The following is a 14,300-nucleotide window of genomic DNA, read 5'->3' as shown; positions in this document are numbered from 1 at the left end:
ATATGTCCTGCCTTTTTGCAGTTAAAGCACTTGACTTCATTTGGATTGGAAGAATCTGCTTTCTTTACCTTTCTTTGAAATCTTTCCTTTTTGATGAAGCTTTTGAATTGCCTTGTGATGAGGGCAATATCTTCATCTTCATCTTCTTCTGAATTTTTTGAGTCAGAAAGTAGCCTTAAAAGCAAGAGATTTCTTCTTGGGTTTTTCTTCTTGTCTGTCTTGAAGTTGGACTTCATATGCCATAAGGTTACCAACCAAATCTTCAAGAGTGAGAGTGTTAAGATCATTTGCTTCTTCAATAGCAGTAGTTTTTCTCTCCCATTCAGGAGTTAAACACCTTAGAATCTTTCTGACTAAATCCACTTGTGAATATTCTTTTCTAAGGGATTTCAAAGTGTTAGTTATATCGGTCATTCTAGTTACCATGTCCGATATAGATTCATTTTGCTTCATTTTGAATAATTCAAATTTATGAACTAAAGAAACAATTTTAGATTCCTTTACCTTTGACGTACCTTCGTGAGTCACGAGAAGAGTATGCCATATTTCATTTGCTGTAGAGCATTGAGAGATGCGATTGAACTCTACCTTGTCAACGGCACAATACATTCATGGCTTTGGCATTCAGTGAAGCAGTCTTCTTTTCATCATCGGTCCATTGGCTGAAATCAGTTGATGGAGTTTGGTACTTTTCTGAAACAACTCTCCAGATTTCAAGATCCATGGATTGCAAGAATATTGTCATTCTTACTTTTTAGTATCCATAGTTTGTTCCGTCGAAGAGAGGAGGACGAACAGAGGAGCTTCCTTCTTTGTGCTGAGATATTGTAGTTGCCATGCTAGATGATGGTCAAATCAAAGCAATAGCAAACCTTGCTCTGATACCAAATGAAAGTGCACTAGGATCGAGGCAACGAGCACTAGACGGGGGGTGAATAGTGCTTTTAAAAATTGTATGCGGAATATTGAAGGATTTTGCAAATCGAAAAACAAACACACAAAGAACACAAAATTTTATCCTGGTTCGGTCTATCCCGACCTACATCCAGTCCCCAAGCAAAACCCGCTTGAGATTTCCACTATCAACCTTGTTAACTACAAGATCACACAGACCAAAACCGGTCCCACTTTCAGTAACAACCCTACTGAAAGCAAACAACTCCTTTAAACCAATGAGTCCTTTTTACAGAAAAGAAATAACAACTTACAATACAACCTATGAGCCTTTCTTTTGAATGTAAATGAGATGCAATTGGCTTTTGAGGTTGTTGAAATACTCTACTCACGAATTCACTATCTCTCAAAGGGATTTGAGTGAAAAACTGAAGTGAAAATATTAAGTGTGTGAGAAAACAAATACTTAATGAATAGGAGTGAAAAACAATAAGTAAATGATTCAAATCGATTGAATTCTTGTTATTTTGAGTGTAAAATGCACTCATATTTATAGTTAAAGTTTTCCATACGTTGAGAGTATGAAAGGGTGTCAAAACTGTCCATTTTTAACGATCAAAACGTTTGAAAAATGAAAAGACACGCCTTTTTGAAGTTTCAGGAAAACGACAAAATTAGTCGACTGAAACATCAGTTAGTCGACTAATAGTTAGTTATTAGTAGACTGACAGTTATCGTCGGTCGACTGATATGTTAATCGAGCTGTTTGAAAATCTGAACTTTTGAAACTTAGTCGACTAGAGAAAAATTAGTCGACTGATCAGTAGACTAAAAAACCTTTCAGTCGACTGCTGCTAAAATCTTCTGAAAAACAAACATTCTGTTCGGTCGACTGATAAAAGCATTAGTCAACTGCTGCTAAATTTTCAGAAAACACATGTTTTGTTCAGTCGACTGATAAAACCATTAGTCGACTGCTGCTAATTTTCCAGAAAACAGACATTCTGTCCAGTCGACTGATAAAACCTTCGGTCGACTAATTTGACAAAAATGACTTTTTAGAAAATTTGGCGCGAAAGGATTAGTTGACTGGTAAGTCGATTGTTCGACTAATAAACATGAAAATTTAAGAAAAGAGTTTTCTAAAAAGATTCTCAAGAGTGTTTCTTTTAGAAAAGTTTTTCTAAAGACTTTTAAGGTAAAATGCAACCTAAATATGCACTCTAAGTAAGACTCTTACAAGAATCTAAGACTTTTAATGAATTAAGCATTTGCACACTAGTCTTCAAAGATTCTTCATCGAATTCTTCAATTTCTTCATAGCCTTAACTGAAATGCAGTTGATTCCACTTGCTCATCATCAAAACCTTGTACTTGAAGTATCATGTATGGCTTCATTGTCGTAACAGTTAGATCTTCCCTCCTACATAGATCTAAGCCTCTTCCCTTAGAAGATGCCATAGCCGAAATATGCCAAGAAGAAACTCGTCTTGGCATGATTAAATGACTAGATGATGTATGGGCCGTATCAAAACCCGTCAACCAAATGAAAGCTTACAAACCTCCACATTTTGGAAGGCAAAATAATTATAATGGCAACTATAGAAAAGCCATTTGCCATCATTGTCAAGAGCCGGGTCGTATAAGACCTAATTGCCCTAAGTTGAATGAAGCACCTAAAAATAAGGTTGCTTCCGTTCAAGAAGCTACTCAAAAGAAAGAGGAAGCCATCAAAGGAAATGAATCTTTTTCTTACTCAACTATCGGAAGCATTACAAACTCTACTCAAGATACCATCAACCTCGGGTGCCGCCATAGCTTCTTCCTCTCCTCCAGGTATGTCGTCTTGGATCCTTGACTCTGGAGCTTCCTTTCATATGACCCCACTTGAAAATGAGCTTTCTGATTTATGTAATAATTATAAAAACTCATATGTTTCAACTGCCGATGGTACATCTTTACAAGTAAAAAGTTTTGGAACTTTAAACTTTTCAAAAGATTTCTTTGTGCCAAACGTGAGAGTTGTACCCCAACTTAATTTAAATCTTCTCTCTGTTGCTCAAATATGTGATCATGGATGTGAAATCTCCTTCTCAACTAAGGATTGCTCTATACAGGATCTCCGGTCCGGGAAGCAGATTGGGCAAGGCCATAGGAGGGGAGATCTCTATTATATGAGCAACTTGAAACTCCCCACTAACTCTTTTTGTAACCATGTCCAAGATAAAAATATTGATATTTGGCATCAAAGACTTGGACATCCAAGTTTCTCGAAAATGTACTCATTTCCATTTGGAAAGAAATTTTGTAATGAGAAACATTTTGTTTGCAAGAATTGTATTTTTGGCAAAATGAAATCTACTCCTTTTCCTAACCGAACTTTTGTGTCCAAAAGACCTTTTGAGTTAGTCCATTCGGACATTTGAGGTCCTTCCCCGGTCATGTCTAAAGGAGGGTACTCCTATTACGTTACTTTCATCGATGACTACACTAGGTATGTATGGATCTACTTTCTCAATTTAAAATCCGAAGTCTTTGACTTCTTCAAAAAGTTTCATATGATAGTTAAAAAACAATTTTCAAGTAATATCTCTACTCTTAGATCCGATTCGGGTGGAGAATATTTATCAAATGAATTTCAAAACTATTTAGAAGTAAATGAAATTTGTCATCAAAGATCGTGTCCTAGGACTCCCCAACAAAACGGCTTGACCGAAAGAAAGCATAGACACATCATGGAAACCACTAGGACACTCCTTATTTCCAAAGAAATTTCAAAGAGTTTTTGGGCCGAAGCGGCCTTAACCTCAACTTATTTAATAAATAGAATGATATCTTCATCCTTACAAAATACATCTCCATATGAAAAACTATTTGAAAGAACACCCAATTTCAATAGATTAAGAATTTTTGGATGTAAATGTTTTGTCCTTACACATAAATGGGACAAATTATCTCCTAAAGCTATTGAATGTGTTTTCTTGGGATATGGAGAAAATCAAAAGGGTTTTAGATGTTTTGACTTGAAAAATAACAAACTTTATGTATCCAAAGATGTAACCTTTTTGGAAAATGAAAATGGTTTTGTGAAAACTAAAGATATTGACGAAAGTGAATATGCTTTTTTATTTGATCTCTTATCTCAAGAAGATGAGACTCCTCAAGAAGAGGAAATCTCTAATGAGTCTTTGAATGACTTAGAGGATATTCCTCTTGATAATGTTATAGATGAAAGTGATAGACCAATCCAAACCTATGTTAGGCGTGGTCAACAAACTCAGATGAGCGCCTTAGAAAAATACTCTCAAGGATCCAACATAGAAGAAACCTCTTTAAGGAGATCCGGTCGGATCTCCAATCCTCCTAATAGGTTTGTTTCCTATGAGTCCCTAACTCCAAGATATAGAGCATGTCTAATTGCGTTGCATTCATTTCATGTACCTTCACACTATAATGAGGCCAAAAATATTCCCCAATGGGTTGAAGCCATGAACTTAAAGCTTAGTGCCTTTGAAAAGGCAAAAACTTGGGAAATAATTTCGTTACCCACTGGAAAGAAATCAATTGGATGTAGATGGGTCTTCAAAATTAAAACTAAGAGTGATGGTTCATTAGAACATTATAAAGCACGATTAGTAGCTAAAGGATATGCTCAAGAGTATGGTATAGATTATGAAGAAACCTTCGCACCTGTTGCTAGAATGACTAGTGTTAGGACTCTTATTGCCATTGCGTCAGTGAAAAAATAGCCTATCTATCAACTAGATGTTAAGAATGCATTTTTAAATGGCGAATTAAATGAAGAAGTTTACATGGATCCCCCACCAAGAGTATGTATTGGTAAAAATAAAATTCTCAAACTTAAAAAGGCATTATATGGTTTAAAACAAGCCCCAAAGGCTTGGCATGATAGATTTAGTAATGTAATGACAAGTTTGAATTTTCGTTCGTGTTATACTGACACTGCTTTGTTTGTGAAAAGTGCAGGGTCTTCAGTAGTTATTTTACTACTTTATGTTGATGATATGATCATCACTGGAAGTGATGAGCAAGGAATTTATGATATTAAGAAAGTTTTAAAAGAACATTTTGACATGTCTGATCTTGGCTTCTTAAGACACTTTTTAGGGATTGAAGTGGCGTACTCTCCTCGAGGGTACATTCTCTCTCAGATGAAACTGGCTGCTGACATTTGTTCTAAATCTGGTATCTCTGATGATAAGAAGACAGAAACCCCTGAAGTCATCAATGCAAAGTTAAGGTTGGAAGATGGAACACCTCTCGAGGATCCTACTCCCTACCGGCAACTTGTTGGGTCTCTAACCTATTTATCCATTACTCGGCCAGACATAGCTCATGCTGTCCACTCTGTCAGTCAGTTTCAACATGCACCTACAACCGTGCACATGAGTGCAGTCTTAAAGATCGTCAGATATATCAAAAACACCATAACTAAGGGAGTTTTTCTTTCCTCTTCCTCATCACTTGATTTAATTGCTTATACTAATGCGGATTGGGGAGGAAATCCCAATGACCGAGTCTCAACTACGGGTTTCTGTGTTTTCTTAGGTGACTCTATGATTTCTTGGAGGTGCAAGAAGCAGAACAAAGTATCCTTGTCCTCAACGGAAGCAGAATATCGTGCTATGGCCACTACAACCATGGAACTTGTATGGCTAACAAGTCTCCTCAGTGATATGGGCATTGTCATCTCTACTCCTTCGAAGATGTGTTGTGACAACAAAAGTGCAATTTATATTGCAAGCAATCACACCTTTCATGAGCGTACTAAGCATATTGAGATGGACTGCCATTACGTCCGTGATGAATACCTGAGAGGAACCATAGCACTACCTTACGTCACATCTGAGTACCAGTTTGCAGACTTCTTTACTAAGGCTCTTGCTGCTCCTCGTTTTTTGTTTCTCCTTAACAAGCTTTCGGTGATATCCCCGTAAAGCTTGAGGGAGGGTGTTAAAATATATGTAATTCATATATATGTATATATTTATATACATATATATTTGTATTATCTAAAATACCCGATAAGGGTATTTTAGTCATTTCACAAGTACCCGATAGGGGTACTTGTTTCTTTTCTTTCTTTTTTGTAAATTCCTTTTTTATTTTGTTCTTTTTATTTTTTGGTTTTTTGCCCACCTAAAAGGGGCCCCACCATGGAGTCGATGGGGCCCCCAACGGTCACATTTATGACCGTTGGGGGCTCCCAACGACTCCATGGGATCCCCTAGGTGGCTCTTCTTTTAAGGCCATAAGGCCACTCCTCCTCTCCTTCTTTTGTGTATAAATAGGGGTGAACCCCTCTTGTATTTTTCACTCTTGAGAGCTCTCTCTCTTCAATAAGAGACATTTATATTTTTATGTTGTGTTGTCTCTTGTGGTTTTGAGTGTTAGCCCTTTTTGTTTGTTCATTAGTGGATGTTGTAAGTGCTCAATGCACTCTTTGTTTTTCCGCATATTTCATTACATTAAATTCTTAAATATCTACTTCATTTTCATCATCATGGTTTGATGATATTTCATCATCACTAAACATATCATCATTACTAGACAGTAAGTCAAATAAGAAAGAATACTCAACATTTTCATGGTGAGAAATATTTTTTTCAAAGCCACTCTCATTTTCTAAGAATGTCACATTTCTTGAGACGTATAACTTATCATTTCTAGGATCGTAACATCGAAGCCCTTTTTGAGTTTTGGAATATCCAAGAAAGGCGCAAGGAATAGCTTTAGGAGAAAGTTTATCATTCTTATCTGTAAGAATAAAACATTTGCAACCAAAGACTCGTAACCTGTTATAATCAGGTTCCATTTTATATAAAACTTCAAAAGGAGAAATTTTACCCAAATTTCTAGATGGTAAACGATTTATAAGATACACAAAAACAAGAGCTGCCTCGGCCCAAAAGTTTTTAGGAATATTTTGGGATATAAGAAGTGTTTGTGTGGTTTCAATGATATACCTATGTTTTCTTTCGGCCAACCCATTTTGTTGTAGGGTTTTAGGACAAGACCTTTGGTGAACAATACCACTATCTTCAAGATACTTCTTGAATTCATTGGAGAGATATTCTCCTCAAGAATCACTTTTGAATATCTTAAGATTACTGTTAAATTGATTCTTAATCATCACATGAAATGATTTAAAACATGAAAAAACTTCATGCTTATATCTAAGAAAATAAATCCAAGAGTACCTAGAAAATTCATCCACAAAAATCACATAGTAGGAAAATCCTCCTTTTGAAACAATTGGTGCTAGTCCCCAAACATCGGAATGAACGATTTTGAAAGATTTAGAAGTAAACATAGATCTTTGTTCAAAAGACATACTTCTCATTTTTCCAAGAATACAATCATTACAAGAGAATGCATTTTTATGAAGATTTTTAGCAAAATGTAAATAAGATAACTTGGTGATGTTAGGATGATAAGTCTTTTGTGCCAAATATTTATATCTTTATGTCCGACAACATTACAAAAAGATTTTTTTGGAACTTAAAGAGAGTTCATATAGTATAAGTTTCCCTTCCTAGAGACTTCGCCAATCAATTTCCCGGACCGGCGATCCTGTATTAAACATTTATCAGAAGAAAATTTAATATCGCATCCATGGTCCGAGAGTTGAGAAACAGAGAGAAGGTTCAAGTTTAATTTAGGTATAAATCTAATTTTTGAAATACAAAAATCTTGAGTTTCAAAATTACCTATGCCTTTAATTTCAAGAGAAGTCCCATCCGCAGTAGAAACAAAAGATGAAATATTTTTCAAATAATCGGAAAGAGAATACATGTTTGGGGACATATGAAAAGACACACCCGAATCCAAAATCCAAGAAACTTTACCTGGAGGGGAAACGGTAGACACGGCGGCACTGGAGGTGTCTCCCTCGAGGAGAGGTTGGAGAGCTTCTACTATTTGATTTAGTGAAAGGGATCCATTTGAAGACGTCTCCTCCTTTTGCGGTATACTAGTGGTCGCCATGGCTAGAAGTTTCTTCCACTTAGGATATATGGGTTTGATATGCCCTGGTTCTTTACAAAAATGACAAATAATCTTGCTATAGTCCTTCCTTCCTCTTTGTCCACTATTTCTCCATTGATTTTGAGTTTTAAAATGAGGAGGACGATAGGTTCTTACATTATTTCCGGGCTTAGACACCTCATTGACCCCATCATTGTCTTCATAGTTAGAGGGGACCGCAAGCACATTTGACCCTTGCTTACTTATACCCATACGGGTTTCTTCACCACTTAATTTGGTGAGAACATCCTCAAGAGGAGTGAAAGATGACAAAAGAGAAGACCTTATTTGCTCAAATTCGGGCCTTAACCCATTCAAAAAATTGAAGAATCAATCTTCTTCTAGTTGTTTATGACGAAGTTCAATCACTTCTCCACTCCATTTTGGTTCGAGCATGGCAAACTCGTCTCAAATGGAAGAAAGATCGGCGAAGTATTCTCTAACGGTCATGTCACGTTGGAGAAGAGTAAGAGCCTTCTTTTGAAGGTAGTATTTATGGGATAAATCCCTTGACGTATATATTTTTTCAAGATAATGCCAAGCTTCTGAAGCTTTCTTGAACTTAATAATACTGACATTAATCTTAGTTTCAACCGATGAAAAAATCTAAGAAAAAATCTTGAAATTTTTCATTTCCCATTCATCGTATTTCTTAGAATAATCCTCAAGAGCTTTGGTTCTTTCGTCCCCTTCATGGATCTTGATTTCACCTTCCGTTATCATGGTGATTTTTGGTTTCGGTTCTAGGATTGTGCCTTGCACGTAACCCCAAAGACCCTTTCCTTTTATATGAGCCTCCATGTTCCCGGCCCAAACGTGATAGTTGGAGCCATTTAGTTTAAAACCGAGAGCAAAATGAGACTTTTTTTCACCCATTAGAGATGAGAGATGGAAGAAGAAATATGTACCAAAGTAAGATTTTTAGATCTTGTCGCAAAACTCTTCTAAAATATTGGAGGAAGAGAATCCACCACTTCAATCTTCAAAACACCAAAAGCATGCTTTTCGAGGCACTTAAAAAATGAAGAATCCCACGATCTTTTATCTTCAACCAATCTCTGATACCATGTAAAAATGTTCATGAAGAGACAATCCACATCCAAGCACTAATACTTTATAAAAGATGTGCTCAAATGTAAAATAATCAAACATGCACAAAGGCATGCGATGAATGCATTAACCAAAAAGAAAATGCTTGAGAATCTCAAGCTTATTTTTACAAAGGGGAAGCACCCCTATATATACACATCCACACAAGAGGAGCCAACATGGGGGCGCCCAAAGGAGTCGTTGAGAGCCCCCAACGACTCTATTGGGAGGCCCCCAATGTGATTAAAAAAATAAAATAAATAAAAGATAAAAAATAATAAAAGAAAAAGAAAAAGAAAAAGTTAAGAAAATAATTACAAACATAATTCCAAAGGGAATATGCGTAAAAGAGAAAATTATAGAAATACCCTTTCAGGTATTATAATAAAAAAGATATATATATATATATATATATATATTTATATATACATAGAGGTACGTATACATACATATATGGTATACATGTATATGTATCTCTCTCTCTCTCTATATATATATATAATGAAATTTGAAGTTACATTTTAACACCATCACTCTTGGTTTTGACTTTGAACACCCATCGACATCCTATAGTCTTCTTTCAACTGGGAAGTGTTTGAAATTCTCAAGTGTTGGCTTTTCTAAGCGCTTTGAGTTCACTCTTCATGGCTTCTCTCCATTCAATACATCGTTTGGCATCTAAAAAAATTTTCGGTTCAAAATATAAGTTAATGACACTTAAGCAAGCTCGATATTTAGGAGAGAAAGAATCAAAGGATACGAATCTAGAGGGAGTTTTTCTAGTTCTTTCGGTTCTTCTAGGGTTTGAATCATGTGTGGAGATAAATTCACTAGGTTCACTATATTGCTCAATAGCACTTCTAAAGGTGCTTATATCTCTATGAGTATAGGTGATAGGGTCTCTAGTTATATTTTCTTCTTGAGAGGTAGTAGGGTTAGAATTATTGTTGATTTCAACCACTTCATTGTCACTATTATATGTTGATTCATCATCACTAGAGATATCATCATATTTAGATAATAGATCAAAAAGAAAGGAATAGTCGGCATTTTCTAAATGAAATTCATTCTTTTCAAAACCACTATCATTTTCCAAAAATGTTACATTCCTTGAGACATATAACTTATCATTCTTAGTATCATAATATCGGAACCCTTTTTGGGTTTCAGAATAGCTAAGAAAAGCACAAAAAATGACTTGAGGTGAGAGTTTATCATTTTTATCTGTAAGGACAAAGCACTTACAACAAAAAACTCTCAATCTATTATAATCGGGTTCTTTTTCATATAGAGCCTCAAAAAAAGAGATTTTATCTAAATTTTTGGATGGAAGACGATTAATACGATAAACAAAAGCAAGAGCCGCCTCGGCCCAATGTTTTTTAGAATACTTTGAGAAATAAGAAGGGTTTTAGTGGTTTCAATGATATGCCTATGCTTCCTTTCGGCCAAACCATTTTGTTGTGGGGTCTTAGGACACGATCTTTGATGGACAATACCATAGCCTTCAAGATATTTTTTAAATTCATTAGAGAGATATTCACCTCCGGAATCGGTCCTAAATATCTTTAAATTACTATTAAATTGATTTTTGATCATCATGTGATATGATTTAAAACATGAAAAGACTTCATGCTTATGTTTGAGAAAATATGTCCAACAATATTGTGAAAAATCATCCACAAAAATCACATAATAGGCAAAACTTCTCTTGGATATGACGGGTGTTGGTCCCCAAACATCCAAATGAATAATTTCGAAAGGTTTAGTGGTAAACATAGGTCTTTGTTCAAAAGGCATACTTTTTATTTTTCCAAGAATGCAATCGTTACAAAAGAAAGTACTTTTACAAAAAAATTTAACAAAGTCCAAATAGGACAACTTGGTGATGTTGGGATGACCAAGTCTTTTGTGCTAAACATTTATGTCTTTATGTTGGGCCGCATTACAAAATGGGGTTTTAAGAATTTGAAGAGAGTCCACACAGTATAAGTCTCCCTTCCTAGAGCCTTCCTCAATCAACCTCCCAGACCGGTGATCCTGTATTAAACATTTATTAGATGAGAATTGTTTAAAAAAAAATCACTTTTCAACGGGGATGAGTTGGAGTCATTACAATGGAAGTAGTTTGGCTCAGACGTCTGCTAGCTGATATGGGAGTTGAAGTGACAACCTTCACGCATGTGCTGTAACAACAAGAGTGCGATATATATTGTCAGCAACCAAACATTTCATAAACGCACCAAACATATTGAAATGGACTGACACTATATCAGAGTGGAGTATCTTAATAGAACCATTGATTTACCATATGTTATATCAGAATATCAATTAGCGAACTTCTTTACCAAACCTCTCACTGCTCCTAGATATCATTTCCTCTTAAACAAACTTTCGCTCATTGTACCGTAAGTTTGAGGGGAGTGTTAAAAATATAAAAAGTGTAATATATATAATATATATAATATAATAATAATATAATATTTATTTTTCTTTATTCTTTTATTTCTTTTTTGTCTAGTTCATTTTGAACTAGAATTAGTATCTAGTCAAGATCTAATTAGATCTAGACTAAATATATATTCGTTGGACCTAGTCCAACAGCTATAAATAGAGCCATTGGACTAGGTCCAACGACTCTTAAGAAGAGCTCTTCTCAGTCTTCTCTTTTCTTGTATAAATAGGGGTGATCCCCTCTCCTTTGTAATTCAATGTTTCTTAAGCATTTTTCATGAAAAATAAAAGTTTATTATTTTATCTTGTGTTCTTCCATTTATACCCTTTTGTGGGTTGTGCTTGTAGTGTCTCTAATAGACACCTATTGTGAACTTTTGTGCTTTTGTAGAAGATCACCATTTCATTACAACATATGCACTCGTATATATATATATATATACATTTTAAAAGAGTATCGGGCAAATAAAGGGGGACCTAAACTAGTGGGAACTAAGACAGTGCCTACATGAGTGATGTGGTGGTGTGCACCATCTCCTATCACAAATTGACCCATTCTTTGATAAAGCATGACATGAATAAATTTTCCTAAATACCTTGTCACATGATGGGCTGCTCTTGAGTCGAGATACCAAGTATTCTGCGGAGATGAAGAAGGAAACTGCTGTCCCCTATTATTTGACTGCACATATCAACCAGAAGGCCATGAGTTCATAGATGAAGGTTGATTCACACTTAGCTGACTGAATGGTGTACTCAAGGCATCATGATCTTGCATGGATGCTATCAAAGCGTTCCAGGTGGTCCTGGAATTCTGGTAGGAGGAGCTTGTAGCCTCTGAGCTCCAAAAGGAACTTCAGCAAGTGCCCAACATCGCGCTGAGATTGGAACCGCAGGTGGAGGATATGTAGAAACATACCTTCATTAACAATCTAAGCTGATATGCCCATGTTTCCTACACATCTGGCACATAACATTATTATTGGGACGTGGTCCACCGCCTGGAGTAGGTAAATACCTGCCCCTCTGTCAAAGTTATCGGACCTGCCACATCCTTTACCTCTGCCCCCATGAGCAGGTCCTATAAACGAACCCGAAAGGCGTACTTCATTGGGTTGTCGATCGACACTCTTCTTCCCAGATGCACCACTTAAATCAAACAAAGCTTCATGTTCCAACAACATGGAACACAACTGATCAAAAAGTGGTCGAGGTCTCATCCCCGTGTACATAGTAACAAACTTATTGTATAGGGACCTAATCCTCATATCGTCTGCATGCAAATGTCTTTATCAGGAACTGGTACCCTGAGATAACTGTGCACCCCAAAACTTTATCAGGAATGTGGCGGAAAAGCTGTCTTGGGAGTCATGCCCGAGATAACTTTGTGTTAGAAGAAATAAGAGAAGGGAAAAGGGGGTCGTTTCTCTGTTGTGAATCAAGCGGACGCCCTGCAGACTTTATTATATATATATATATATATATATATATATATATATATATATATATATATATATATATATATATATATATATATGTTGTACAAAGATACCCCTGTTGAGGGAAACAATTACCACAAGAGTACAATATACCGCTGATAAAATAACACATCACACACACAGATAACACATTATACTCTAATCTTTTGGTGCCCTTCAAGAAGGCCTTATCTGCTATATGTTTCACATTCTCTTTTTTCTATTTCCTGGCATCACAGATCTGAAATAGCATGGAGAAATGCAAATTATGCACAAATATGGGAGTACCTCCGTGATGAGTATGAACTCACAACACGATTTGGTAGCTTGGATTTCAAATTGAAGTTCGTTGAGGTAATCCTTCTATGTTTTTATTCCCCTGTTTTTTACAGTAGCACATGGGCTTGAGGGGTTGCTTAGTGTGTGTGTGTGCATTTTTTTTTGTTTGTTCCAGCACAACATCCATTTCCTTCAAGAAATCCTTCAAAACAGAAAATCAGATTTCCTGGAGTGGTGTATCATCTTATTAATAAGTCTCGAGATTATGATTTCGGTGTATGAAATCGTGTGGAGATCTCCAATTTCCCCACTTTGAAGAGCTAACTTTATTTCTGTCAGAAGCTTGAAAGCAAGCACAAGAGGTATGGAGCTCTATGCAGTTTTCCTTCCATAGCTCAGCATGTTACTTTTTTTGAAGAGCTCATCATATTGTTGACGTCCAGCTTGAAAGCAAGCTCAAGATGAAGATATGCAGCTGTATCCAGTTTCACTTCTGTAGCCCAGCATGTCATAACATTCTTTTTGATAAATTACACCATATATTGTGAACACCAAATAATGGTACTGCAATATGAGCAATTAATTTTGTTGCAAATTGTGCAAGTCACAGCACTTACTCTGCTGTATGAAATTTCACTTACATACATACATACATGCATACATGCATCAGAAACACCTTATAAAGAGAATATTTCAATAATTATTGCTATATGAGCAATAGCAACCAACTGTTTATGTCGCAAAATCTGCAAGGGTGATTCTCTCTGGGGCTGGTTTTTGTGAAATCTCTAGCTGTGGTGTGTTGTTGCATGGATGCTGCTGTCATCTGCCTAATGTGGACAATGGCTGGATTTCAATGCCGCCTCTTTTGTTCATTCTTCAAAATTCTGTCATTTTTTATAGCTCTCAGGGCACGCTCATTGGCATTTTTCTGCCGTGGTCCTTGTTCTAGTTTGACCAACGGGAATGTGGTAACGAAGTAAAAAAGAAACTCCATTCATGGAGTGCCTCTTGATAGTACAATCTGGGCAGATTGATCCTAGGTTTTTCTTCGAACTG

General features: G+C 36.1%; 1 protein-coding gene across 2 annotated transcripts in view; it reads left to right on the top strand.

Annotated features, from left to right (window-relative positions):
- The window catches only part of RRG (sporulation protein (DUF155)), an 80,965-nt gene extending 66,979 nt beyond the window's left edge, over window positions 1-13,986 (top strand). The window contains exons 6-8 of one of the 2 annotated variants that reach the window (XM_089991463.1): window positions 13,202-13,316; window positions 13,417-13,603; window positions 13,685-13,836. In XM_089991463.1, the coding sequence (XP_089847589.1) occupies window positions 13,202-13,316; window positions 13,417-13,557 (256 nt within the window). In that variant the 3' untranslated portion in view covers window positions 13,558-13,603; window positions 13,685-13,836. Of the gene's footprint in view, window positions 1-13,201; window positions 13,317-13,416 lie in introns of both variants that reach the window. The other variant, XM_089991462.1, reaches the window with a different exon arrangement.
- The last annotated feature ends 314 nt before the right edge of the window (window positions 13,987-14,300 follow it).

The sequence above is a fragment of the Nuphar pumila genome, chromosome 16 (assembly GCF_984573655.1).
Source record: "Nuphar pumila chromosome 16, dmNupPumi1.hap1.1, whole genome shotgun sequence".
Taxonomy (NCBI): domain Eukaryota; kingdom Viridiplantae; phylum Streptophyta; class Magnoliopsida; order Nymphaeales; family Nymphaeaceae; genus Nuphar; species Nuphar pumila.
This window is presented reverse-complemented; position numbering and strand designations above follow the sequence as displayed.